Source organism: Oryctolagus cuniculus, chromosome 11 (genome assembly GCF_051225735.1).
Source record: "Oryctolagus cuniculus isolate XC-2025 breed Fujian yellow rabbit chromosome 11, ASM5122573v1, whole genome shotgun sequence".
Classification (NCBI taxonomy): domain Eukaryota; kingdom Metazoa; phylum Chordata; class Mammalia; order Lagomorpha; family Leporidae; genus Oryctolagus; species Oryctolagus cuniculus.
In genome coordinates this window covers 72,867,142-72,893,990 of record NC_142877.1, presented here as the reverse complement: position 1 = coordinate 72,893,990, position 26,849 = coordinate 72,867,142, and the positions used below count along the sequence as shown (strand labels likewise).

At 35.6% G+C, this 26,849-nt stretch overlaps 1 protein-coding gene across 38 annotated transcripts in view; it reads right to left on the bottom strand.

Annotated features, from left to right (window-relative positions):
* Nucleotides 1-217: 217 nt before the first annotated feature.
* Nucleotides 218-26,849, bottom strand: part of CNOT2 (CCR4-NOT transcription complex subunit 2) — a 121,248-nt gene continuing 94,616 nt past the window's right edge. For 23 of the 38 annotated variants that reach the window (XM_089308719.1, XM_089308699.1, XM_089308696.1 and 20 more), the window contains 10 exons: nt 25,169-25,248; nt 22,524-22,649; nt 20,348-20,472; nt 19,321-19,441; nt 19,077-19,233; nt 14,966-15,027; nt 14,827-14,876; nt 12,556-12,656; nt 9,498-9,642; nt 218-1,357 (listed from right to left, as the gene is read on the bottom strand). In XM_089308719.1, coding sequence (XP_089164845.1) covers nt 1,271-1,357; nt 9,498-9,642; nt 12,556-12,656; nt 14,827-14,876; nt 14,966-15,027; nt 19,077-19,233; nt 19,321-19,441; nt 20,348-20,472; nt 22,524-22,649; nt 25,169-25,247 — 1,053 coding nt within the window. In that variant the 5' untranslated portion in view covers nt 25,248 and the 3' untranslated portion in view covers nt 218-1,270. Of the gene's footprint in view, nt 1,358-9,497; nt 9,643-12,555; nt 12,657-14,826; nt 14,877-14,965; nt 15,028-19,076; nt 19,234-19,320; nt 20,106-20,347; nt 20,473-20,883; nt 21,131-22,523; nt 22,650-25,168; nt 25,249-26,849 lie in introns of those variants that run through there. The other 15 variants (XM_089308708.1, XM_089308712.1, XM_089308711.1 and 12 more) reach the window with 4 other exon arrangements.

Genomic DNA, 26,849 nt, shown 5'->3' with positions numbered 1-26,849 from the left:
AGTTCTCACTGGTTAATATTAAAAATGTCTACATTTTAACCCACAAGTAAAATGGTTCACCATCATTCCATTAAATTACTTGTTGATAGCTGAAAGAAAGACATTTCAAATTTAGTCACACCATTCAGTTTGATATTTGTAAAACTTCAGTTTTTTAGGTCTACTTTTCATGTTGAAGAAATAATTTCACAATTTCAAATCAAAGTCAACACTGCAGTGAGGAGAGCTTTTCTACTTTATTACAAAGAGAAGAAGCCTTTATGTGGTCAGAAAATACAAGATTGATCTTTTTTTCTCTTCCTATGAAATGCTGCTGTTCAAACAGCCAGAGTGAATTGTCTCAGTTCACTTCTTTAAGTCCCATCACATTCACTTGGGTATGGATGTCCTTGGCTGCTGAAAATCTGGCCCTTTAGTGCACAGGGCGACAAAGTCCCCTGACCAGCAGTTCCAGAATGTCCCATTTTCATATATTGCATCCATGCACACCTCCTAAAAATGAGGTACAGCAGGGCAAACATTTTCCAAAATAGATGTCATATATATAATATATACACATTCGTACATACATACCTTTATTCATGTGATGTCCAAAAATTTAAAAAAAATGTACACATTTATTACAAAATCGTAACAAAGACTGGACAGTGTTTTGCTCATTCTGGAAAGATGAAGCTCAGTAATAACACAACCCTGGAAACCATCCAGAGATTGTGGCAATATCTTTCTTCGAAACAGTCAGATATTCTTGCGTTAAGCTTGGCGAAACTGCCTTTCAAAAACAGAAGGGGAAGTAAAATGAAGGAAGCAGACCTTGCTCATCTTTCCAAATGAAATACGAGAAGGATCTTCACATAAAAATGACAAACATTTGTTATTTTATTACCAATAGTGCTACAATGAACAATGCAAATTTTGTGGTCTAATTTTGTTGAGTCTTTTGTGGGTTTTCTCTTTTTTACATTTTAGAAACTAAATGGTAAACTTCTGTCAGTACTTGCTTGTCTTTACAGACTCAAGTTTGTCTGCTGGCAAAAAGAAAATAAATGAAAAAATTCAGACCCTGCTCAAACTAGAGAAAAACAAATTATAAATTTAGTTGTTGGGCAGCACATAATTAGTAAGGCAGGACCTCAAATGGTGACCCTTTGTGTAAGCCAATTGCCAGATCCTCAAGGAATTAAAACCAGGGTGCCTGAGCCACATCAGTTCTGCAGTTATGTTGAGTATTGTGCTGAGACAGCCATACCCCGAGAAAAGGGAAGTCTTTTTAGAAGGCTTGCTGAGCAGGGTTGTAGTTGAAGGTGGATGGCAGGTGAGGCCGTTCTTCTAATTTGTCATATTCCAGATGGAACTCCTAAAAACACAAATTCAAGAAATGAGATAATTTTCTCTGTTTTGATCTTAAATTTTTGCCAAAATATTTCGTACCTACACAACTAAAATACCTACACATCTAAGAATGAATAAGACACAGATATAATGACTTAGACACACACTTTTTCTCCTCTAGGTAAAATACAACTTGCAGAAAAATAATGTGCTATAGTTTCAATCCGGTAAGTACAAAAATAAAGACTTTCTGTCATTACATTATTCATGGACATTTAGTTTATGATACTGAAATTCTGTGCATTTTTATTTAAAAATAGAAATTTTAAAATGGAAGAAATTACTATGCCTCTAATATAAAGTGATAAGAATGATAGGATATCTAAAGTCCTCTTCAATGAAAATTACCTTTTGTCCATGAAAAATATTTAGAAATTAAGAATTCTCCAAATGATTGTTATCACACATTTAAAAAGCAATACATAGTTTTTCTATTCTCATTCAAACCTGGAGAAAAAAATCATCTTAAAACACACACATCTCCAAACTTCCCATTTCACAAATCCTAAATTCTGACTTACAGATAATTCAACTGCCATCCAAAATTAGTGGTTTTGCTGCAGGCATATTTAAAGGCTAACTAGGATACCCTCATTTCAATCAAACTTTCAAAATACTAATTTCATAAGTCTTAAAATTAAAGAATGGTAATCCCCCCAAGGTTAGTATTAGAGATGCAGAATGCATTTAAAAATCCTATATACCAAAAAAATCCTCTGCAAGCCTAGAAGGCAGGGGCACTAAAACTTCTGATTCTACAATAGTATAATCCCATTCAAAGAATTAAAAACCTTAATATATAATGTGTTATTGATGATTAAGCCAACAAGTAATATTAGCAACCGTGAGTTAACATATTTTACCTTATGTGTCTTGTATCAAATTGATTCTATAATGAATGTTTTCATTATTGAACTGAGTGAAAATTTCCATTAAATTAAAAAACTTAGGCCATAAGGATCTAAATTTGAGATACAGAACCAAGTATTTAAAATTTAAGGACAGCTTATTATATTCTTTACAGTAACTCTGTAAAGTCAACATTATCATCTTCACTAACACCTGAGGACAATGAGGCTTACAAGTAACTTGCTTATCTAAGAGAAAGCACACCTAGGGTTAGCCTACATCGGTCAGTGTAACATACTGCTTTTAAAATTTTTACCTCTAGATTGAAAACTGATTGACTTCATTTCACTGCAAACTAGAACAAACATTGAGAAAACTGATCCTGACAAAAGTTTACCAAAAAAAAAAAATGTACATCATGGTGATTTTAACCTAAAATGGCTCCCATTTTATGAATGACAGAGAAATTAAGAAAGAGGGGTTTAAGGCTTATCAAACTCTTTAATCCCAGAATCACTACAACCATGATATCACTGCTAATTGTGTAGCCTGTGTAGCCACTATTTTCCCTCTCCTCACCTAAGAATTAAAATAATTTGATTGTATACCTAATTATCCAAATTAGTGCAGAAAACATCTTGTTAAATTCTTCTGAAATTAAAATTGGTATCTTAGTTTCCAAAGTATGCAGTTATGGGGGAAAATTCTACTTGTACATTTGACAAATGATAAGGTCCACTATCCAAAGTTCCATAAAATTAAAATTTGGTTCACAATAATGTACTATAACTGTATTAGTATAATATCACCCATCTACATAATTTCTTCCCTTGAATGTAAATTTTTTTAAGATTTTATTTATTTATTTGAGAGGTAGTTATAAAGAGAGGGAGAGAAAGAGAGAAAGGTCCTCCACTCCCTAGTTCACTTCTCAAATGGCCACAACGGAGGGAGCTGAGCTGATCTGAAGCCAGGAGCCAGGAGCTTCTTCTGGGTTTCCCATATAGGCGTAGGGGCCCAAGGATCTGGGCCATCTTCCACTGCTTTCCCAGACTGTAAGCAGACAGCTAGATCGGAAGAGGAGTAGCCAGAACATGAACCAGTGGTCCATATGGGATGCTGGCACCACAGGTGGAGGTTTAGCCTACACTGTGCCACAGTGCTGGACCCAGGAGTACAAATAGTTTTAACATGATAAATTAATTTTAAAAAACTTCAAAGACTCTTGTATATAAGAAATTTAGATTTATACAGGTCTAATTCTGTCTTCTACTGTTATTTATTCTTTTCTTCTTGTCTTGTATGTATTTTATTCTTCTTAAATCACAAAAAGCTTTGAATACCCTGGTATCTCTTTAGTTTGATTGTTGATAGCATAGCTCTTTTACATGTTTATCTTTTTTTTTTTTTTTGACCGGCAGAGTGGACAGTGAGAAAGATCTTCCTTTGCCATTGGTTCACCCTCCAATGGCCGCCGCGGCCAGCGCGCTGCAGCCGGTGCACCGCGCTGATCAGATGGCAGGAGCCAGGTGCTTCTCCTGGTCTCCCATGGGGTGCAGGGCCCAAGCACTTGGACCATTCTCCACTGCACTCCCGGGCCACAGCAGAGAGCTGGCCTGGAAGAGGGGCAACCGGGACAGAATCCGGCGCCCCGACCAGGACTAGAACCCGGTGTGCCAGCGCTGCAAGGCGGAGGATTACCCTAGTGAGCCGCGATGCTGGCCTACATGTTTATCTTACATGTATACATATACCACACATATGCATACCACTGTAGATTCTGTAGCAGTAGGAAGTGTGCCTGTTTTGTATATCACTACCTACCGTTTAGGATAGTGCCAGTCCCCTAACAGGTATGTAAATTAACAACCAATGAATTATTAACACAAGCATTCTTCATTTCAGGATCAAAACACATAATTTTTTAAATAGTATTTTAAAATTATATATTATAGGGTCTATATATATTTGCTGTTAATGGAAAATTTTTATAACAATATTATAATTTAAAAAGATACAAAGAGCTATAGGTACTTTTAAACATCTTTTAATGTTTTCAGTTTTTCTATTGAAATTAGGCTAGGTAGTCTCAAAATGTTACATGTTTTATTTTAAGTAAAACTGAAGTTATACACTAGATTCAGATTATCAAGTAAAATCATTATTACAAAAGTGTTAATGTCATCACTGCTTTAAGAGACAAATATATACTGCAGGAATGTTTTCTCAAAAAATTTTTTAAAAAGTCCTCTTTTAATTATAATAAATGTATTTTAAGATTTAGGAAGAAAATGATAAATTACCTTACATATAATTATTAGAAATATTTTTTAATAAGACCCTGAGTGCTATGTTTAAAGATAGTACTGAAGTGTACTAGCAAAATTAATGAAAAAAAAAAAAAAACACATTTATATCAGGCTGCAATGTAGTAAATACTAAGCATTAGAAATTCTCTTAGTTTTACAACCTAAAGTCAGACTAAGATAATCCTTAAATATTTAAGATGCTGGGAAAACTACTGGAAACAGGACTGCTTCTATCACCTAAAAATTTTGTGGAAGAAATTATTTCAAAAATTTTACACATCAAGATTACATATACTATTTGAATTACCACAAATTAGTGGGATGTGTCACTTTAGCAAAATTACATAGGATAATATGGCCTGTTAAAAAGTTAAGATTACTTAAAAACACAGAATAAGCAAATCAATATCAAAATTTTTATTTACATAAATTATTGATGTAAAGGAAGTCTATAAATACTGAAACGAATCCCAGAATTCAGGAACAAAAAATTTAAGGGTATAAATACATGCTTTAAATTATCTACTTCATAACCTATTATTACAATTCTATCAAAATAATAAATGATTTGAAGAAAAAAATGATCACGCAAATTACTGTGAATGAAAACTAAGATTATAGTCAAGATCAAATCAATACCTTCTAAGCCTTTAGGTATAATACTAATTCATACTGCAGGCTTCTTATAATGAGTTGAAGCTATGTAATATATGTTCTTTACTTGTAACAGTAAATTTCACCACTTTATACATGGGGATCTTTAAGTTAACTTGAGACCCAATGTACTAATATATCTTGTGCTCTGATGAATTCTGTTAATAAATGTACTATGAAAAGAACACAGATTTCTGACTTCCTAATCAAATTTCTGGGAAAACATGGAACACATTCTTGAAACAAAAAGCCATTGTAAAAAAATCTATGCTGTGAAAGTAATACAACTCCAAAAGTTCATGCTCTATATCAAATAATCAAGAAGTGAGCTGCTTATTAATGCCTCACAGAAACCAGTAATTCTGCTTGTTTGCCATCATTACAAAAATCATTTCTAACAGTATCAGTCTGCATGGATATCAAATTGTTACCTAGAAAGATATCTTATGCTTTAACCTGGTGGAAGTATAATATGGAATAATCTAGTGATATTATTTCTCAATAACATATATATGACAATAATAATATATGACATTTACTGCTTTTGTGGGAAAGTTGAGGAATTTTATATTAACGTTTAAGTTGTTACCAAAAAAAATTTTTTTTTTTGACAGGCAGAGTGGACAGTGAGAGAGAGAGACAGAAAGGTCTTCCTTTGCCGTTGGTTCACCCTCCAATGGCCGCCGCGGCTGGTGCGCTGCGGCCGGCGTACCGCGCTGATCCGATGGCAGGAGCCAGGTGCTTATCCTGGTATCCTGGTCTCCCATGGGGTGCAGGGCCCAAGCACTTGGGCCATCCTCTACTGCACTCCCGGGCCACAGCAGAGAGCTGGCCTGGAAGAGGGGCAACGGGGACAGAATCCGGCGCCCTGACCAGGTAGAACCCGGTGTGCCAACGCCGCAAGGTGGAGGATTAGCCTAGTGAGCCGCGGTGCCGGCCATTGTTACCAAATATTTGACTTAACAGGAGGAGTTGAATTCTGAAAAACTGATTCTTACAAAAGTGGATTTGCTCACATATATCTAATGAACTAAAACTATATAGCTATCCCCGGCAAAAAAAGATCCATTCTTTTTGCTTATATAAATTTAGAATACACACTGAAATTGAACAAAAAGTTTCAAATGCAATGAAGAGTATTTGGTTACTTAAAATATAACCTTTCTCCCCTCCAAAGGTACTTTTTCTCTTCTGCAGTACCACCTAATTCAGATGCTCTTAAAGTGTGGCCCTACACGAGGAACAGCATCATCATTGGTATCACGTGGGGGCTTGCTAGGGAAGCACATTCTCAGATCCCATACATACACATAGGAGATCAGAAACAATGGAAGTACATATAGCCCAGAAATCTGTATTTTAAAAAGGCCTCCAGGTGATTCTGATGCAAGCTAAAGTTTGAGAACTAATGACCTAACCTAACAACCGTCAAGTACAATTTTTCCAACTTTGGAAGAACAGCAGTAAACTGTAAGAACAATGATGATAAAACCACAACAAAACTATGACAACTACCACCAAGTATCAAATACACAGTATGTGCCCAGCACTGGATTCAGTTTGTGTGTATAATCAATTAATCTTCATAATAACTTACAGGAAAATAACATCTACAGTCTATGGAAAAGAAAACATGTGGAAAGGAAACTTGTACCAGGTTAAAGCACAAATAGCAGCGAGAGTTAAGTTCAAAACCAAGACAAAAAGATTACATTTCTTAAAACAGTGGGTAAAATATGTAGTCTCCGGGCTGGCGCTGTGGTGCAGTGGGCTAACACCCTGGCCTGAAGCGCAGGCATCCCATATGGCCGCCGGTTTGAGACCCGGCTGCTCCACTTCTGATCCAGCTCTCTGCTATGGCCTGGGAAAGCAGTAGAAGATGGCCCAAGTCCTTGGGCCCCTGCACCGACGTGGGAGACCCAAAAGAAGCTCCTGGCTCCTGGCTTTGGATCAGCGCAGCTCCAGCCGTTGCGGCCATCTGGGGAGTGAACCGTGGATGGAAGACCTCCCTCTCTGTCTCTCTCGCTCTCTCTGCCTCTTTTCTCTGTGTAACTCTGACTTTCAGATAAATAAAAATTTTTTAAAAAATGTACTCTCATACTTTTTAAAATTAATGTAATTATTTCTATTTAACTAAAAGGTTAAGACATGGATGTACCTTTTACAACCAAGATACTCATATTAATTAGAGTTGTTAAAATACTCATATACAGTATATGGGCTTGGTTTGAAACTGAATACCCACTGAGAAACACCTAAATAATAATAACAATAACAGTAATAGAATAATAATAATAAATTCAGATTCTTGTGTGTATTCGTTTGCTTTTTTTTGTTTGGCTCATATTTTCCTTTTACTTTTTTCAAGCTCTACATGATATCTTCTTGGAATATAAAACTTTTTTGTGGTAAATATCTAGCAAGCATTTTACCCTGTATTCTTTTTTTTTATTTTATTTTTTATTTTTGACAGGCAGAGTGGATAGTGAGAGAGTGAGAGAGAGAGAGAGAGAGAGAGAGGTCTTCCTTTGCCGTTGGTTCACCCTCCAATGGCCGCTGCGGCCGGCGCACCGTGCTGATCCGAAGGCAGGAGCCAGGTGCTTCTCCTGGTCTCACATGGGGTGCAGGGCCCAAGCACTTGGGCCATCCTCCATTGCACTCCCAGGCCACAGCAGAGAGCTGGCCTGGAAGAGGGGCAACCGGGACAGAATCCGGCGCCCCAACCAGGACTAGAACCCGGTATGCCAGCGCTGCAAGGCGGAGGATTAGCCTAGTGAGCCGCGGCGCCGGCCTACCCTGTATTCTTATAATATTTTTATCAGTTTTGTAAAGCTGATTTTTAAGAACCAAATAAAATTTTAAAAATCTGTACAAAGAACTAGTTAGAGATTTTTCCTTTCTGTTTAAATTTACTTAAAACAAGTAAAACTAACTCTTCAGTTCAGAATTAAAGATGCATTCTGAGAAATCTTGGAGTTGGGAAATCAGATGATCTAAGTTATATTCTACACTACATAAATAAGGTACACACAAGGCACAAAACACACATGTGAACCATGCTGAAACTGATACTGATGGAAATTTTGTACATGGAACAGTTATGAAGGCATTTCTAATTAGAAAAAAATAACTTTTATCTATACCAAATCTCTCCTCAGTATTTAGTATACTAGTCATAGAAGAGTGATGGTTGCAATTTTCTTTCTTTAAATGATTTGCAAAGAAAAATTCACAGTTCTTTTGTGCTATGAATTTATGTATAAAAAAGCAAAATTCCTGGGCCAGCACCGCAGCTCACCAGGCTAATCCTCCACCTGCGGCGCCGGCAACCCAGGTTCTAGTACCAGTCGGGGCGCCGAATTCTATCCCAGTTGCTCCTCTTCCAGCCCAGCTCTCTGCTGTGGCTCGGGAAGGCAGTGGAGGATGGCCCAGGTCCTTGGGCCCTGCACCCACATGGGAGACCAGGAGGAAGCACCTGGCTCCTGGCTTCGGATTGGCGCAGCGCACCGGCCGTAGTAGCCACTTGGGGGGGTAAACCAATGGAAGACCTTTCTCTCTGTCTCTCTCTCTCTCACTGTCTAACTCTGCCTGTCAAAAAATAAAAAAAAGGCAATATTCCTGGGGCTGGTATTGTGGCATAGCAGGTAAAGCTACCACCTGCAATGCCAGCATCCCACATAGGCAGCAGTTTGTGTCCTGGCTGCTTCACTTCTGACCCAGCTCCCTGCTAAAGGCTTAGCAAAAGAAGCAGATGACGGCCCAAGTGGTTGGACCCCTGCTACCCACATGGGAGACCTGGATGAAGCTCCTAGCTCCTGGCTCCTGGCTTCAGCATGGCCCAGCCCTGGCTATTTTGACTATTTAGGGAGTGAACCAGTAGATGAAAAATCCCTCTCTTGTCATTCTGACTTTCAAAATAAATAAATCTTTGAAATGAAAGAAAAGCAATACTGCTAGGATAATTTCATACTTACATAAAGTAACAATATAAAGATAGATAAATACATGACTGGAGTTGGAAGTGAGTATCTTTATTTTACAATTCATTAGACAAAAACATTGCAAATGTTACCAAGGTTTGTGCAAAATTACAGAATCTCTTACCAAGTTCAATAGTTTTCCTGTTAGTGAAATGAACTATTTTTAGACACTCTCCTACCAAAGGAGAAGTGGAGACACCAAGACTTGACAAATATCTAGCACATGGATATACTGGTGCATATAAACAAATCAAAGACAACAATTCTTTTTGCAAGTCTAGCTTTAAACATTTACATAAGGAAAGAAATATACCTTAGCTACTTTCCTCCAGTTAAGACAGTCAAAGAAGTAATATGTTCCCCTCTCGTATGTATTGGTTTTCATTGTTGGCTCCATGCCGGGTGCCCTCGTAATCCATACTCGTTCTTCTTTGTGATATCTCCAATCACGGTTAAAACTTCAATTTTTAAAAGAAAATGATAATTAATTTTTCTTGAGGCTCACACAGCTTTGTTTTATAAATTTTTCTCAGAAAAAAATTACACATAAAATATATAACTGCTCATGCTTCTTAATCCTGACTCCTTATTGCTATTACATACAGCCCTACTGAAATAAATATAGGAAAGTAATTTCTTAATTTGTCCAGATAACACATTTTACAAATTCAGACACCTTTATTTAGCTTAAGAAACTTTTTATATAAACAAAATGTGACTTTAAAAGTTCTGTGAGCAACCCTACCTGATACCCTCAGCATGCCCCTGTGTGACATCATGCTCTACCTGGCCATACCTGAGCGCCCACCTGCCCACAAGCCACTCCCCTGTGAGAAATATATAAAAGGCAAGGCGCGTCCCAAAAGGCTCCATGCCTCTGCTTTGCTGCCGGTGATAAGCAGTGGATAGCAGCTCCAGGCGCTTGTTGCACGTGGCTTCTGGCCTGCTCTCTGCTTGGTATGGACGCTACCCTAGTTTCCAGATTTTCCCTTCACTTTAACCTGAACTAAAGCCCTCACTTTTCTATGTACCTTTCACACTAAATAAAAGCCTAAAAGGTTTAAAAAAAAAAAAAAAGTTTTGTGAGCAAAGTGAAAAAAACTTAGGCAGACCAAATAAGGATACAGCATGTTCCAGAAATGTCACTCCTTTCTGGCTCTTTTTAACATTCAACAGATACTGAGATATTCATTAAAACAAACAAAAACCACAACTGTTTACATTATTTGATGAGGAATTAAATACAAAGTATATTTGAATTAACAATTGGAATTCATATAATTTTCTAACTATGGAAAACAGAATATTCACTTTTAAAAGTCTTAATGAATGTCCTATTTTTGTTCAAATATATTCACTGATCTTCAATTCTGAAAAGCTAGAGGATATCCATTAGAAAACAAGCAAGAATCGATGAGAATCCATGCCATTCACAAACTGGGCAAGTAACATCCAGAGGAAAAAGTCCCACAAAAACAACCCACCATGTAAATTCATTCTAACTACACAATAATGTAGTTTGGAGAAATATAAATAAGAAACAGAACTGCCAATTATAGATGGATGAATGAGGAAATGAATATATATATATATTTATATATAATACTGATATATATTACACTTAGCAACAAAAGGATCAGGTAATGATCTGTATTTTACAAAATTAAGGGAAAATATGAGAAAAATTAATCATCGCAGTTGAGAAATAAGAAAAAATTATACATTTGTACCAGCAATTCACTCTAGAGTAAACATAATAAATAGAAGTCTCTAAATTAACAACAGGTATCACTGTGCACTAACTTCGCATGCAGGACCTCTGTCCTCAAAGAGTTGTATTATGAGAGTTAACAGCAAAATTTGTTCTCAAAGACTTTATTTGTTCTAGTGTATTTAGTGGAGGATATCTTTGTTCCCTAAGTTTTAGTTATGTCTAAGTGTCCAACTCCATTGCTTGTTTTCTTAGGTGCTTCCTTGATTATAAAACTTGTTCTCAAGGACTGATTTTCTTTTAATATATTAAATGGAGGTCTTATGTCTCATAGTTATGTCTAATTGCTTACAAAAGATGCATCATTCTCGGCTGCTTCTTTAAAGTTAATTAAGTTCTTCAAAAAAAAAAAAGTGAAATTAACTTCGAGATGTAATGACTTTGCCTTGACTGTTGAGGAACAGGTTTTTTTTTTTTTTTTATTGTTCCATGCAAATTGTTTAACTCTTTACTTAGTATAGACTTGGTCTTCTGTGTATAAAGTTAATTAAAAATGGATCTTAGTGGAGAATGGGACTGGGAATGGTAGGAGGAGCAGGAAGGGTAGGAGGGCAGGTATGGTGGAAAGAATCACTATATTCCTAAAGCTGTTTTTATTAAATGCATGGAGTTTGTATTCCCTAAATAAAAGGTTTCTTTGGGGAAAAAATAAACAAACAAAACAGTCTCTTGGTAACAAAACATTGTTACCATTGGACATAGGAGAAGTAACACAAAACTTTATCTGAGACCATCAGATAAAAATAGGTATATGAAAAAAACAGTACCCAACACATCAGTTTCTTTAATTTCTACTTAAATTGGCCAATAAGCTGCTGATAATGTAGCTTTCACCTTATCAGTACTTAAAAGCACACAACAAATATACAGTGCCTTGCCTATATAATATTCAGTAGGTACTTACTAAATGATGATATTCAGTGTCTTATTATAAACATATATAGTTCCTTAAGAATATGAAATTCTTATAATTATTTTATTTAGAAAAATTCACCAAATCCATGAGCTGAGCTGATTCTGTCTCCTTATAAATTTAGCATTATTTAAGTTTGAAATTCCTTTTACGTATAATTATGAAGCCATAGTAGCATATGGTTTCACTCTAAATTAAATTCATCATACTAAATGAAAAACAACTTAAATTTCTTAATTAAATATTTTCACTTAAAAATACTTAGTTGGGAGCTGGTGCTGTGGCACCGAAGGTTAAGCCTCTGCCTGCAATGCCGACATCCCAGACAGGCGCCAGTTTGACTCCCAGCTGCTCCACTTTCGATCCAGTTCCCTGCTAATGCGCCTGGAAAGGCAGCAGAGGATGGCCCAAGTACTGGCCCCCTGCACCCCTGCGAGAGATCCAGAGGAAGCTCCTGGCTCCTGGCTCTGGCCTGGCCTTGGCCATTATGGCCATCTGGGGAGTGAATCAATGGATAGAAGATCTCTCTCTCTCTCTCTTTCCACCTCTGCCTTTCCATCTCTGCCTCTCAAATAAATCTCAAAAAAATAAAGAAAAAAGTCTTATTGGAATATTTATAAAAAAACTTAGTTATCATATAAAGCAATCCATGATAATACAGAAGTAATTAAAGTATAGTGAACATACAGCTCTACTGCAGCTAAAAGTTGTAATACATCTCCTCCATTCATGTAATATAGATAGAAGAGAAGGTCTTCTCCATATCGGCCAAGTTTTATTGCAGCCAGCTGAAAAAGAAAAATAAATTATTTTGAAACATAAAACAAATTGGAAAAGCCTAATATACAACTGCTACCAAGGGAAAGATAAACTCTTCACAGATATAACATGATTACATACACAGTAGCTTAATTCTAAAAGGCAATTTTGCTCCTTATTTCAAAGACTAAAGTTACTTAACAATTCAGACACCTATCTGACATACCAAATGAGGGAAAAAATCCAAATAAAAACTTCCAAGGAAGACAAAACGTTGACTGTCTCACTCTCAATATTTATTAATATCCAATACAGTGACAATACAAGAAGACTATGATAAGACACAGGACTCAGGTTCAAGATCCAGTTCTATTACTTAATATAACCATGTCCAAGTTACTTAGCATCTATGAGCTTTTATTATAAATGTGGATAATGAAACCTTTATAAGGGTTGCTAAGAATGTAAATGAGAACATTTGAAAACACCTTACAGAGTGCCAGGTACAAAGAAGGCTTTTAAGAAATATTAACTGAGTCGATATTCAACAGTGATTCACAACACTTGGCTGTGTTAACAAGTCACAGAGATGATTTTTTTATTTTGATTAAATGGATGACTGAAAGATGACTACTTTGCATTTTCCTCCACAAGGCAGAAACAGAACTAACTGCCTACCAAACTGTAAACTGTAGGTGAGATAATAATCTCAAATTCTCACATTCAAAAGAAACCTTAAAAGTTTTCTAAAATAAAAATGTTTTTTATCTCTTTACCCGATCCTATATCTACATTTTATTTGAACGGTACACATTCTCTGAATGCAACTTTTCTCTTCATTTATGTTATTCCCATTCAGGCAGCAGTCCTTCATGCAACAAATTCTCCTAAATTAGCATTTTTCAAATTGGCGTAAGAAAAGGGTCTAGAAACTTAGGTAAAGGGAGCAAAAGAGATCTTTAGTGGAGATAGTAAGAAGAGACAGCAGCAAATCACATACTCCACAAAGAGAAAATACTAGATGCTTCTCTATCTCATAAATCTTGCTTTCCATCTATTTAGGTATCATATTCCTTTACTTGCCTATATGGCACAGACTGAGAATGCTGTCATACAAACACACACACATGTGTATAACATAAATATGAGGGTACATCAAAAAGTTCACAGAACAGAATTAGATGGTAAGTTTATTTTGGTGCAAAAAATTTTGAAACCCATGCATAGTTTTTTCAAAATATGCACATTTTGGGGCAGGCGTTGTGCTGTAGTGGGTTAGGCCACCACCTGCAATGCTGGGATCCCATATGAGTGCTAATTCGAGTCCCAGCTGCTGCACTTCTGATCCAGCTCCCTGCTAATGTTCCTAGGAAAGCAGCAGAAGATGGCCCAAGTGTTTGGATTCCTGCACCCACGTGAGAGACCTGACTCCTGGCTTTGGCCTGCCCAGCCCTGGCCATTGTAGGCATCTGTGGAGTGAAACAGCAGATGGAAGATCTCTCTCCTTCTCTCTAACTCTTTCATTCATATATCTTAAAGAAAAAAAATGTGCATTTTCCATGAACTTTTTGAAGTCCTCTCTCTTCTGTTTTCTCACTAAATCATATCCTTTCACCAGGCAAAAATTTAGATACCATTTTTTTCCTAACAGAAATAAACTCTCTTGGTTCTTCCAAGGAAAAATGTTTAGCATTTTTTTCCTTAGATGAAAAAAGACAGAGTAAGATTAATTATTATACAATTAGAATTTTAGGTAATTAAAAAAAAGAAAAATACAGGGAAAAAAGCCAGAAGTCATAAATACTTTATAAAAATATATATATAATGCTTCACTAAAATTACCAAATCTGTTAATATGTGTAAAGTAAAATCATTCTTATTGACAAGTGTATAAAATGAGAAAATCAGAAGGAAATTTATCAAATTAGCTTATTCCCATCAACTGTGGTTATGGTTGTACCCTGTCATTTAATTCAAGAAATAGCTTACCAGTCCTATCATTGTTTTGTTTTTAAAATAGAAAACATCATCAACATTAGCATAAACAAAAATAAGTAAAATTGTTACATGTAACTGAACATACAAAAGCATACCCCTCAGAACACTAATTATTTAAAAAATATTATGCTATCTGAACTGAAAAACAGTACCTGGAAAATAAATTCATGCTGACTGAGTAGAATAATAAACTACACTCACCTTATCCCTAATGTGAATGTTCGTTAAGTACTCAGATGGAACATGGAAGTCTGGATAATAAAATGAAAAAAGCCTTATTAACTGATTCTCAGTTGTAAATATCTTTTTAAAAGATCTCAACACAAATAGATTCTCCTACCTATGTCTTGAGGTCGACAAGGTGAAGATGCCCAAGGTGACGCAAATTTGGGGTAGAGATTTCTGAAAAAGGGGGAAAAAAACCAATTTGAAGTCCAAAGTAGAAAAAAATATATCTAATTTTATTTCAGAAAAATCAGGAGAAACAAAGACTTAAAATATAAAATGAGCCTCTTTACTTCTAATTCCTTTTCTTGGGTTTAGTATGAGTTAAACAGCAGGAAACCAAAACAAATATGTATGTGAAAAATACAATAGGACTACTTCCCTCAACAGTCATACAGCATTAGTAACACCATGTATTAACAAATAAAAATGTTCTGCTTTTAACTGTTTCAATTCAAAATGCTTTGAATTCATCATGCCCCTAAGTTAAACTACTTTTCCATTTATGTGGCCAGGGAATAAAATGTCAGTATGAAAAGCAGTTTCAAAATCACCATTTACGGAGTGCCTATTATACGTCTGGCACTGTTCTAGGTGCTTGAGATGGATCAATGAACAAATAATTATCACTAACAACATGAAACTTTCTGATTGAAGATGGCAGACTGGAGGGAGGCAGACAATTGGCATAATAGATCAATATATAATTGCCCGTGTTAGGGGAGGGTTTGGGAGAAGAGACTGGCTGCATATTTAAAGTAGTGTGGTCAGGTAAGGTATCACTGAGGAAGTCAGATCTTAACAAAACTTGAAGGAAAAGGAGGAGATAATCATATTAATTACCGAGCAAAAAACTGCTCTTGTCAGAGGATACTGCTACACCAACTGAGGCAGGGCATGGTTGCCATACACAGAAGGAAAAGGGAAGCTGTGACACAGTGAACGAAGGGAAAAGTTGCTGAGGAAGGATGATGGGAAAGACGATCACTAGGAAGACCTTGTAGGCAAGGCTTTGGATATTTAATCCTAATGAAACTACAAACTCTTACTGAGTACTGAACAAAGGAGCAACTTATTCAAAAAGGTTTGTCCTGGCTGCTATATGAAGAGGAGATTGCTTGGGAAGGAGAAAGGGATAATCAAAGATAGTTGTTGAGTGACTAACAGAGTACCCAGGCTACAAAGAATAATGATTCAAACCAGGGTGGTAGCAGTATAAAATAGTAAGATACACTCAGATTCTGTATATATCCATATATATATCAATTAAAAATACAAGACTTCCGCAAATGACTACCAAGGGAGCAAATGTAGAGCTCTAACCAAAAAGGGTCAAGAAGAAAAGGAAGAATCAGCAAAGGAAATAAAGAAGGGTCAACCAGTGAGGTCAGGTAAGAATGGTGTCCTCAAATTAAAATGAGAATGTGTATTAAGGAGGAAGAGTTCCTAGAAGAGATCACTGAACTTAACAACAAGGGGGTCATTTCATAAGCTGAATGAGGCTAATATCAGTGGAGTGGCAGAGGCAAAACCATGATTGAATGAGTTCAACAGAAAAATTTTTTTAAAGATTATTTGTTTATTTAAAAGGTAGAGCTAGACAGAGAACTTCTACCCACTGGTTTACTCCACAAATGGCCGCAAGAGCTGGAGCTGGGCCAGTCTGAAGCCAGGAGCCCTGAGGTTCTTCCATGTCTCTCACTTGGGTGCAGGGGCCCAAGGACTTGGGCTATCTTCTGGTGCTTTCCCAAGCACAGCAACAGGGAGCTGGATTGAAAATGGAGTAGCCGGGACTCAAATGGGCATCCATATAGGATGCTGGCACCACAGGCAGTGGCCTTACCAGCTACACCAATAGTGTCAGATTATTCTTTTGTGTTTTGCTTCAAAGGAGAATAAAGAAATGGACATGTGATTCAAGGAGACAGATCAAGAGACAATTTTTCTTCTGAAAAGAGAAGTAACAGTGTATCTGTATGCTGCTGGAAATGATACCATCTAAGAGTGGAAAACTGTTAAGTTTTCATAAGAGGTTATAAATAGCATGGATTGACTATGGTAACAGAGAACAAGAAAACAATAAGGTAGATGTAGATGGCAGCAGGTACTAAGATTTGGTGGCAAGACTATGCTGATGTTGTCTTCTGATTATTTCCACCTCTCTTAGTGAAACAGAAATAAAAAGCAAGTATAGGACAGAGGGAAAGTTACAAGTTCTTATATTAAGTGTCTGTGAAAGTGTAAAACTGCTATATATATGAGAGCGAAAAAGTGAATAGACTAGGTATCCTTGGTATGATGCTGTCTGGCAGAATTAAAGGTCTATTTTTGAGGTCCTGGTCACAAAACATGAAAAGGAATCAGACAGTGAGCCTGTGCACTTTCCCCTAGTTGGGTTCATCAGAACAGAACAGGAATGGAGGCCACGGCTCAATAGGCTAATCCTCCACCTAGCGGCACCGGCACACCGGGTTCTAGTCCCGGTCAGGCGCCAGATTCTGTCCCGGTTGCCCCTCTTCCAGGCCAGCTCTCTACTGTGACCCAGGAAGGCAGTGGAGGATGGCCCAAGTGCTTGGGCCCTGCACCCCATGAGAGACCAGGAGAAGCACCTGGCTCCTGCCTCCGGACCAGCGCGGTGCGCCGGCCGCAGCGCGCCAGCCATGGCGGCCATTGGAGGGTGAACCAACAGCAAAAGGAAGACCTTTCTCTCTGTCTCTCTCTCTCTCACTATCCACTCTGCCTGTAAAAAAAAAAAAAAAAAAAAAAGGAATGGAACAGGCAAAAATTATAACCACAGTTGTAGTTTTGCCATGCATGCATGACAAAGTCAGAGGGGAGTAAAGTAGTCAACGGTAAATGTAAAAAAGCAATTATGGTTGGCCATGGGACTTAAAGGAAAACAAGGAAATGAGTTCATCACAGGGAGTGATAGTCATATTGAAGAGGAGTAATAAGCTGTAAGAATCAATAGACCAAGGGCTAATGTGGTGGTGTACTGAGTAAAGCCACTGCCAGAAATGCTGACAATCTATATGGACACTGGTTCTGTCTCAGCTGCTCCACTTCCAATCCAGCTCCCTGCTAATATGCCTGGAAAAGCAGCAGGAGATGGCCCAAGTGTTTGGGCCCCTGTCACCCACATGAGAGACCTGGATGAAGCTCCTGGCTCCAGGCTTTGGCTTGGCCTAGTCGCAGTTATTGCAGCCATTGGGGGAGTGAACTGGCGAATGGAAGATCTCTCTGTAACTCTTTCAAATAAACAAATAGCCTTTAAAAAAAAAAAGAATAAAAAACAAACAAACAGAAGAATAAATAAAATGAACATTGTAGCAGAGCGGGTTAAGCTGCCACCTGCAACTCCAGTGTCTCACATGAGCGCCTGGTAGAATCCCAGCAATTCTACTTTTGATCCAGCTTCCTACTCCAACCTCAGCAGATGAGACCATCTGAGGAGTGAACCAGAGGATGGACAATCTCTCTCTCTCTCTCTCTCTCTCTACACTGCCTTTCAAATAAATACATAAATATCTTTATAAAAAATAAAGAGAAAGAAAACAGAAGTGTTGTTCAGAGAGCATGGGAATACAAATTTAAAATTATGGAGGGTCTGCAGTTATTGGAAATCACAAGATCAATGGAATGATTAAAGAAAAGACTGACATACTGTGGGAGATTTTTGGAGAGAAGCTTAAGGATCTGAGATTTCAGGATTTGTTTTTTGTTTTAGTGTCTTCACACAGTTTATGTTACAGTAGAAGGAACACACAGTAAAGGAAATTCACAAATTCAAAGTAGTGATATCCATGAAATAAAGATTATAAGGTAACTGAAAATTTTATGGCATGTTTTGGTTTGTGTATGTTTCAGGATTTTGGAAGCATCACTTGAAATTACTTCAAAAATTTCATGAAAAAATAGAAGATTAAGTTTATTTCAGTGCAAAAAATTTTTAAATCTATGCATATGGTTTATTCTCAATACACATTTTTCCATGAACCTTTTCAAGAACCCTCATATATGTATACACTGAAACTGCCAAATCATAACCAGAATGATATTCCAGAGTGACACTGATGTAGGTGCTACTAAGAAAGGGAATGACCTGAACAGTGAACAGGTAACAGCAACAGAGTGGCAGCAGGAGACATAATTTGATGAAGAGATTAATGTTGAAATTTTGCAGAGTGGTATCACATACAAACGTGGAAGAAAAGAAAAAAACTTACTCAGGAGAGTTCAGATTGAGGCCTAATGTCGTTAAGTCACTTCCTAATGCCAGATGTACCATTCCTGGGTCTGTTTCTGCTGCCCTGATAAACGTTAACAGGCCAATCATTCCAAATTGGTCCGTCACCATCCCTTGAGGAATGTTAGTAACCCGACCTGCAAAGAAAAATAGTCGTTTTTATTTGTGAGGAAAAGCAGAGAAAATGCATTCTGTAAGACTTTGACATATTTGTAGAGTCCCACCATCAGGTAACACCTGGATCCCTTTTTTCTGCTGATTATTATTTTGTGTCGTTGAACTTTTATCTCCAGGGAATTTGGGTCCATCCGTACTTGAAGCTGTCTTGCCAGATGTATTCAAATTCTAGCATAAAAAAAAAGTGACATTAAAATTTATTAAGTGTACAAATTCAAGTTTATATATTTATGCTTTGCTATTCATGCTTATATTTAAATTGGTAATACATTATTACCTGTTTTTCTCAAGTTTTATATGGAAATTATGTTTCCAAATATCATCTACTTCTGAGCATTTAAAAGTACAAAAAATTTAGGGAAAATATTCTGATTATCTCATATCTTCAGTCACAGGAAAAAAAATACCATTCTCTCTCTCTCTCCCTCTCAGGGCTTAATGCTTTGGGATACACTTTAAATTACACTCTTCAATGCTTTAATTTTAAAAATTAAATATAGGTCATTCCCCAAAATAACACCAAAGCAACATTCAACTCAGGAACATATGAATTTTTAAAATTTACACTTATTTGAAGTCTTACCCAACAATCTTCTTTATCAATTATTTTAGTATTATACAAACTACCATTATACATACAAAAAAGCTATTTTCAGTGAAATGTGGAAGAAATAAACACATTTGTTAAGTCAGAAAGAGGAAGCTGAGCTGGCTGAATCAACACAGGTATAAAATGTGTATAAAGATTCTTCAAGGAGAGAACTTACTCAAGAAAAACACAGCTCCTTAGAAGGCTATATTATCAAACTTCATGGGATCCAGCTGACAGGGACTACAATAAAAGTCTAAATTAACTCTGAGAAGTTCAACAGAAATTTGCAAACCTATATGAAATAGGAAAAAAATAGGCTATCTTCTAAGTTATAAAGCTTTTCCACAGTCTTCAGAAGTTAGATTATTACAGATATTCAAGATAAACAGTTTTGTAATGTATTTAGTAAGTAACTGTTAATACAAGAGAAATCTGAAAGAAAAAAACTACATCACTCACATACACAATTTTCAGGTACTTACAGATTTACTGTCATCATTACTTGACGTTGGATCTTTATAACTGGAACCAGGTAATGCTGGAAAATCTTCATTGTGTATTGAGAAGTCCTGGGATTGCTCATTTGCTGGTTTTGTAACCATTCCAACTAGGTAAAAAAAGTAATCCGGAGAATTGCAATTGATACTTGTGATAATGGGCTATAGAGTATAAAGAGTTATCTTTGCTCATAATACACCAAAAGCTTCTTTAAAATGTTATGAAAGTGTACTTCAAAGAATTAGTATTCAGAATAACAATGGGGAACTAAATCTTGATTTATTGATTAATAACTCAACATACAAACTAACACAAGGGAAATAAGTGTAAATCCTATAATTCTAATATTTTACATAGGTGCTTAAAATATGATTTTCTAATGGTAATAATTTAAAATCTGGTTTAATAGTTTGATTTAAATATTTGAATAAATACTATAAACACCAGTTAACCGTCAAATACAAATGAACAAAATAAAATTTAAAAGAACATGTCAGTATGCTACTTGAAAGTGACTTACAGAGTGAGCAAATTGCAATCAATTATAAAACAACTCCATATTATTTCAGATTTTCTTGGACTCCATGTTATAGATGTAAAACATGCAAGAACTGGGAAATAATCCTCCCACTATACTTGGCATTAGTCGGGCCCTTATTGGAGAACAATATCCAGTTTGGGGCTCCACAATTCAAGAACGATATGGAGAAACTAGAGATGGTCCAAGGAGAGCAACGGGAATGATTAAAGGGATGAAAAAAAAGGACCTATGAGGAAAGGTTAAAAACATTAGAGTCTGAACTGAAATCAAGTAGCTACTAACTTCCAGGGCAGATTATGTTTTATTTTCTCTGGAAGACTAATTTTAAAACTTTAGAATATGAACAATAAAATTTTCCCTTCTTCACATACTGTCACTTGTATTCATATTCTGAAAAACACAGAAATCCTGCTTTGTTGAAAATGGGAAAAAATATTGTGCTTCAGAGTAAATGATGAAATGATCCCTATAAATGCAGTTTTGCTAAGAGGAACTAACTTATGTGATAAACAATATGGGCACACTGTTATTACAGAAATTTTCAAGCTTAAGTTGTTATTCTGTTATTAAATATGCTTTCCTCCCTTTCTTTTTATTTAGCCTTTATTAACCAAATCTTATTTATTAAAGACAGTGAAAAAAGGCAAAAGATATTAATGATGACCAAGAGTATACATAAACCATCCAAGCCATGAGTTTATGGTTCCGATAGAGGTGATAATTCCCCCCAGGGGACATCTGTGAATGCCTGGAAATATTTTTGACACAGTGGGGATGAGGGTACAGTTCAGGGTCCTACTGGCATTAGTAGGCCCAGGTCAGGAATGTTGCTAACACCCCATACAAACCCTGCCCTGCATCATTTTTCGGCAAAACATTATCCAAGCTAAAAGCCCACAGTGTGGATACTAAGAAACCATGGCTTAATTATTAATCACTATGAACACATTCGTTTGAATAAACATGACTGGGACAAGCATTGTGGTGTAGCAGGTTAAGCCAACCACTTGCAATGCCAGGATCTCATGTGGGTGCCAGTTGGAGTCACAGCTGCTCAGCTTAAAATACAGTTCCAGGCTGATGTGCCTGGAAAAGCAGCAGAAGATGGCCCAATTAGTTGGGTCCTGCATCATACATGAAAGATCCAGATAGAGTTCCAGACTCCTAACTTCGGCCTGGCCCAGCCATGGCCATTGTGATCATTTGTGGAGTGCACCAGTGGATGGATGATCTTTCTCCGTCTCTTCCTCTTTCTGTAACTCTGCCTTTCAAATAAATAAATAAATCTTTGAAAAAAAAAGAAAAATGTGTGGCCAATTAAGCACAGAAAATGAAGAACAAAAATAAAATCACTTATAGTGAACAAAGGCAGAAATGCCAGCAGAAAATAACTTCTGAGGATATTCTTTTGGGTTTCTGTACAAAGTTTTCTCATTTAAGTTTGCTATCATGGAATTCTGTGAAGAAAAATCACCTTTCACATATCATTTATGGCAATTACCCTAACCTGATATTAGAAAGCACAAAAATGTATACACACACACATATGTATACATATGTATTACGTATGTGTGTCTCATGCAAAGTTTCCATCAACAATCACTAAAAAGCTTAATTACCATAAGGAGCTCTTCCAGCCAAGGGGTTTATTAATGGAGTTGGGTTACCACTTCCTTCCCTTCTGTTCCGGTCTGCTAATGCTGGGAAATCTGAAAGGTCCAATCCTGTCACATTTTCACTTCCGTCTAAATAAGAAAGAATACTAGTTATTGATTCTATAAACATTTTAAAATAGATCATAGAAACCCACCACAATATAATTTGCAATTACAGTGCCTTCTTCCTAAATAATACACAGCACTGCACTAGGTATATGTATATGTAAATACTCATAAGGTACTTGTGGATTGTTTTCATGTCAAAGAATTTCATAAATAATTCAGCAAAGTAGTAGATAACCAGGAAATTAAAAACTCCAAATCCTTGAGACTCAAAACAGAATGAGGAATATGGTGGCAAACTATTTCCCTTGTAGAAGATGATAACTTAAAACAATGGCCTGCTAACTATCAAGAGGGAGGTTGTTGTGATATTACTGTACTATATCCAATGAGCTGTATTTGAAAAGCTTGGAGCTTCAGTTATTCACAGATGTGACAATAACAGTACTTCCTAAAAAAAGGCCAGTAAGATACCTGAGTCGCAGGCAGAAGCCAAACCCCTGAGGACTTTTATCCTCTAACCTATTGGTTTCATACACAAATATGTGTCTGGGGATAAGGAAATTATGTAGGAGAGTAGGGACATAAGTAGGGGTAGGGTAGGGCCCATATATCAGGAGAGTAGGTGGGAAATACGAACTACGATTAAAAAAAAAATAGAAGTTTATATTACCTATGACACAGTAGGCGCTCAATAAATAAATACATGCTCAATCAATAAAATTTTTTGCTCATTTTAAATTGAAAAAAAAATCCTGCTTCCTTTAAAAATTTAAAACTGAATCTAGCTTATCTACATTGCCTATTTTAATCATCACATTTTTCTCAACTTTTAAGTGTTCTTAGAACCTTATATCGTTAATTTTTGAAGAACTTAATTCTATACAGCCTTTATTTAACCTTTTTCACCTACTGTTTTATAGCCTTTAAAACTTTTTCCATTTTATAGTAACTTTCTTCTCCAAATTTCATAATTAAGACCATCTCAAAGACCAACTATTATCTTAAGAGTACTTGTTAATAGAAAAAAGACTACAAATTCCAAGACAGTGGACCATTTAAAAATTATAAGGGTAAAAGAAAATCATTAATACCCAACATTTAAAAAATTAGTTTATGAATTCAATGAAAACTACTACCATATGAATAAGGCAACAGAAATTACAAATGTATATACTATTACAACATATCAAATAATCTCTTGAATTATTTGATTATAAATTATAAAATTTGAATATGAGTATATTAACTTTTAATATACATTGTTAGGTTCTCCAAGATGGAACTTATTATGTGAGAGCAGATTTTAATCAAAAATTAATTAATAAACCTTCAAATGTATATTTTATGAAAATATTTTAGCATAAAATAAACTTAGTTAAAACTTCTAAAATTTAATGGCAGTGTATAAGATCCTAATTCAGAATCTAAAACTGATACATCATTACTTTATGTTCCTTTTAGGAAAAAGAACTCTAATTAACTTGCAATATGTAGCCTAATTTTAGTGATATTAAAGTATGAAACAGTACATTTTAGAAACAGGGAAGTAAAGTATTTTGTAGTATTTTAACATCTTAAACACAAAACCACCACACACAAATACTAAAATTTGTAGTATTTTTTCAAAGTTTTTAATCTTGTTTAATTAATCTATGCTGTCGAGCATACATTAACAATTAAAAATTAAAAGCCCATAGCCACAAATGACATTTCCTTATTAAATCTTCTCTTGTGCTTCTACATATGCTCCATTTCACTGATGATTCTTTCACTTTCCACTTCCTTTACATATATTTCACTCCCAACAATCCTGTTCATCTTTGCTCCTATAATCATAACAACATCCTTTATATCCTTTCTCAGGAAAGGGTCTGGAGGCAAGGGTGAAGAGGGTGAAACCTGAAGCAAAATAGCAACACACTTCTGTTCTTTCCTGTCTTAAGCAGTAGATCAAAGAAATAAACCAACAGATTGTAGGAATTTTTTTTTTTACTATCAAGTATCAGAAATGGTTTCCCAAATACTCAATCCTGACTTTACAATAAAATTGGATCAATAATTCATAAGGGTTAAATGCCAAAATTAGTATTATTAATACTAGTAGAAAAAAACTGTAAGTGCTCCATGTAATTATAAGGATTCTCTTCGATCCGGGTTTCTATAGTCAGTATGACACACCACCCAACCAAGTCTCACAGTGATAGGGGTAAGGACAAGAAAAGCTTTGAAGCAAAAAAAGATTCTGAGGCATAAATATAGACTGATTTCATATTCAGGCTCTCTTTAGGAGTTCTGAAAATAATTCTGCTATTTTAACACAAATTATAAGAAATTATCATGCCAAGTAAAAAATAAAATATCCCTCAACTGTTGACTAAATTAACTAAATTAAATCCTATTTCTGTCAATTTCTCATTAATTTCTACCATTTAACACAATAAAAAAAAATCTGTAATAGTTAAAGACCAGTATGTTGAATTGCTATATATCTCAGAAATCTACTATATTTTTATAGGGTACTAGCTCCAGAATAAGCTTACCTGTTCCATTAAAAATGTTACTTGATAAGGAGTTATTCATTCCAAATGCCTGATTCCTGTTCATTCCAAATCCAGACATACTGGGTACATAGAAAATAATTTTAGATATACAGTAAGAATACTAACTTTGAGATGAAGAAAAACAAAAGTGTATACTTTTGATCTCCTCATATAAAACAACGTTATAGAACCAATTCTAATTTTATTTTTCTGAGTTTATTCTTTATTTTTATTCAAAAACTTCTCTAAAGCCCCTCCATGAACAAGTGAAAACCAAAACATCTTAAACAGATTAGTTAAAAAATCAAAAACCAAAGAATTTATATATGAACCTTGAGAAAGAGAGATAAGAGTACCATTTTGTGTCCTTGGAGAGCCAACTTGACTAGAAGTACCTAACTTCAAAACTATGCAGGTTAGTGTAGGACTAATCTTCCTCAATACTCAATTTTCTTCCCTTACTAGTGAGCCTTGCTATTATTAATTTTCATGACAGATATTTTCATACGGTGTTTCTGTCTCCCAACTGGAATATAGTTTCCTGATAGACAGAGTTCATGGCACACTTGTCTTGCATCCTCAGCCCTTTCGTGTTCAGAAAGACACAACAGGCACTCAAAAATGTTTAGCTGACCTGAATTAAGTGATGCTTTTCTTTAACTGAATTCAGTGTTCTAAAACACATCATTTTTGTCAAATAGTTTGATTTTTGTAAATGTAGGAGGGGAAAAAAAAAATCTGTCTATAGAACCCCAATTCTCAATCACATGCACAACTAATGTTTTTGTAAATAGTTACAAATTGCCTCCTTTTTTTGCACAAGCCTAAATATGGCAAGAAAAAACAAAAGTAAGACTGAACTAAGAACAGACCAAATAATTAAGTAATTCAGATTCTACAGTGAAACTAAGTATCTTTAACATAGAATAATTTCTGATAAGAGACAGATAAGTATATCTGTGTTGAGCAAGGTTATACTCTTTTTGAAAATGGCAATTTTTGTCTACATTTGTAAAACTAATTATGGCCAAACAACTTTTGATAAAATACGTAGCTGGTGAAACAGTAACACTCCAGAGAAGAACAGGAAAGTCAACGGTAATTTTTGTTAAAAATCTTGTCAGAATTGCTGATGATACAGATCCCCTCAAACTTGAAGTAAGTACTCAAAGATGAAAACATTTTATAATAAATACAACTTATCAATAGTCGAAATAAGCAGGGTTTTAGAAATCCATGTTACATTGAAAATTCATATGCAAATATTTTTTAAACACAGAATGTGAATAAACACAGACAGATAAAAATCTAAATATACATTCAATGAACAATCAATACTAAAAGAATGCGGAAAGGTGATAAAGGCCAAGATGGTTAGGAAGGTGTCAAGGAGATGAGAATTTTGATATTCCTTTATAAAAAATATTTTAAAAATAAGAGCCATAAAATGATTTAAGAAATATTCATGAGTCTAAATAAAAGAACTGGAGCTTATGGGATGAAGATTAACCAGGAAATGTACTACTAATCTTTCTTAATTCAGATTTTACTAGTACTTCACATAAGAGAAATGAATTAAATGGGTAAGATGATAACAACTAGATAAAAGCCCCCCTCCCAGCCTTTCATTTAAAATAATCATCTTATATATAAAATTTGCATACAAAAAATAGGCAATCAA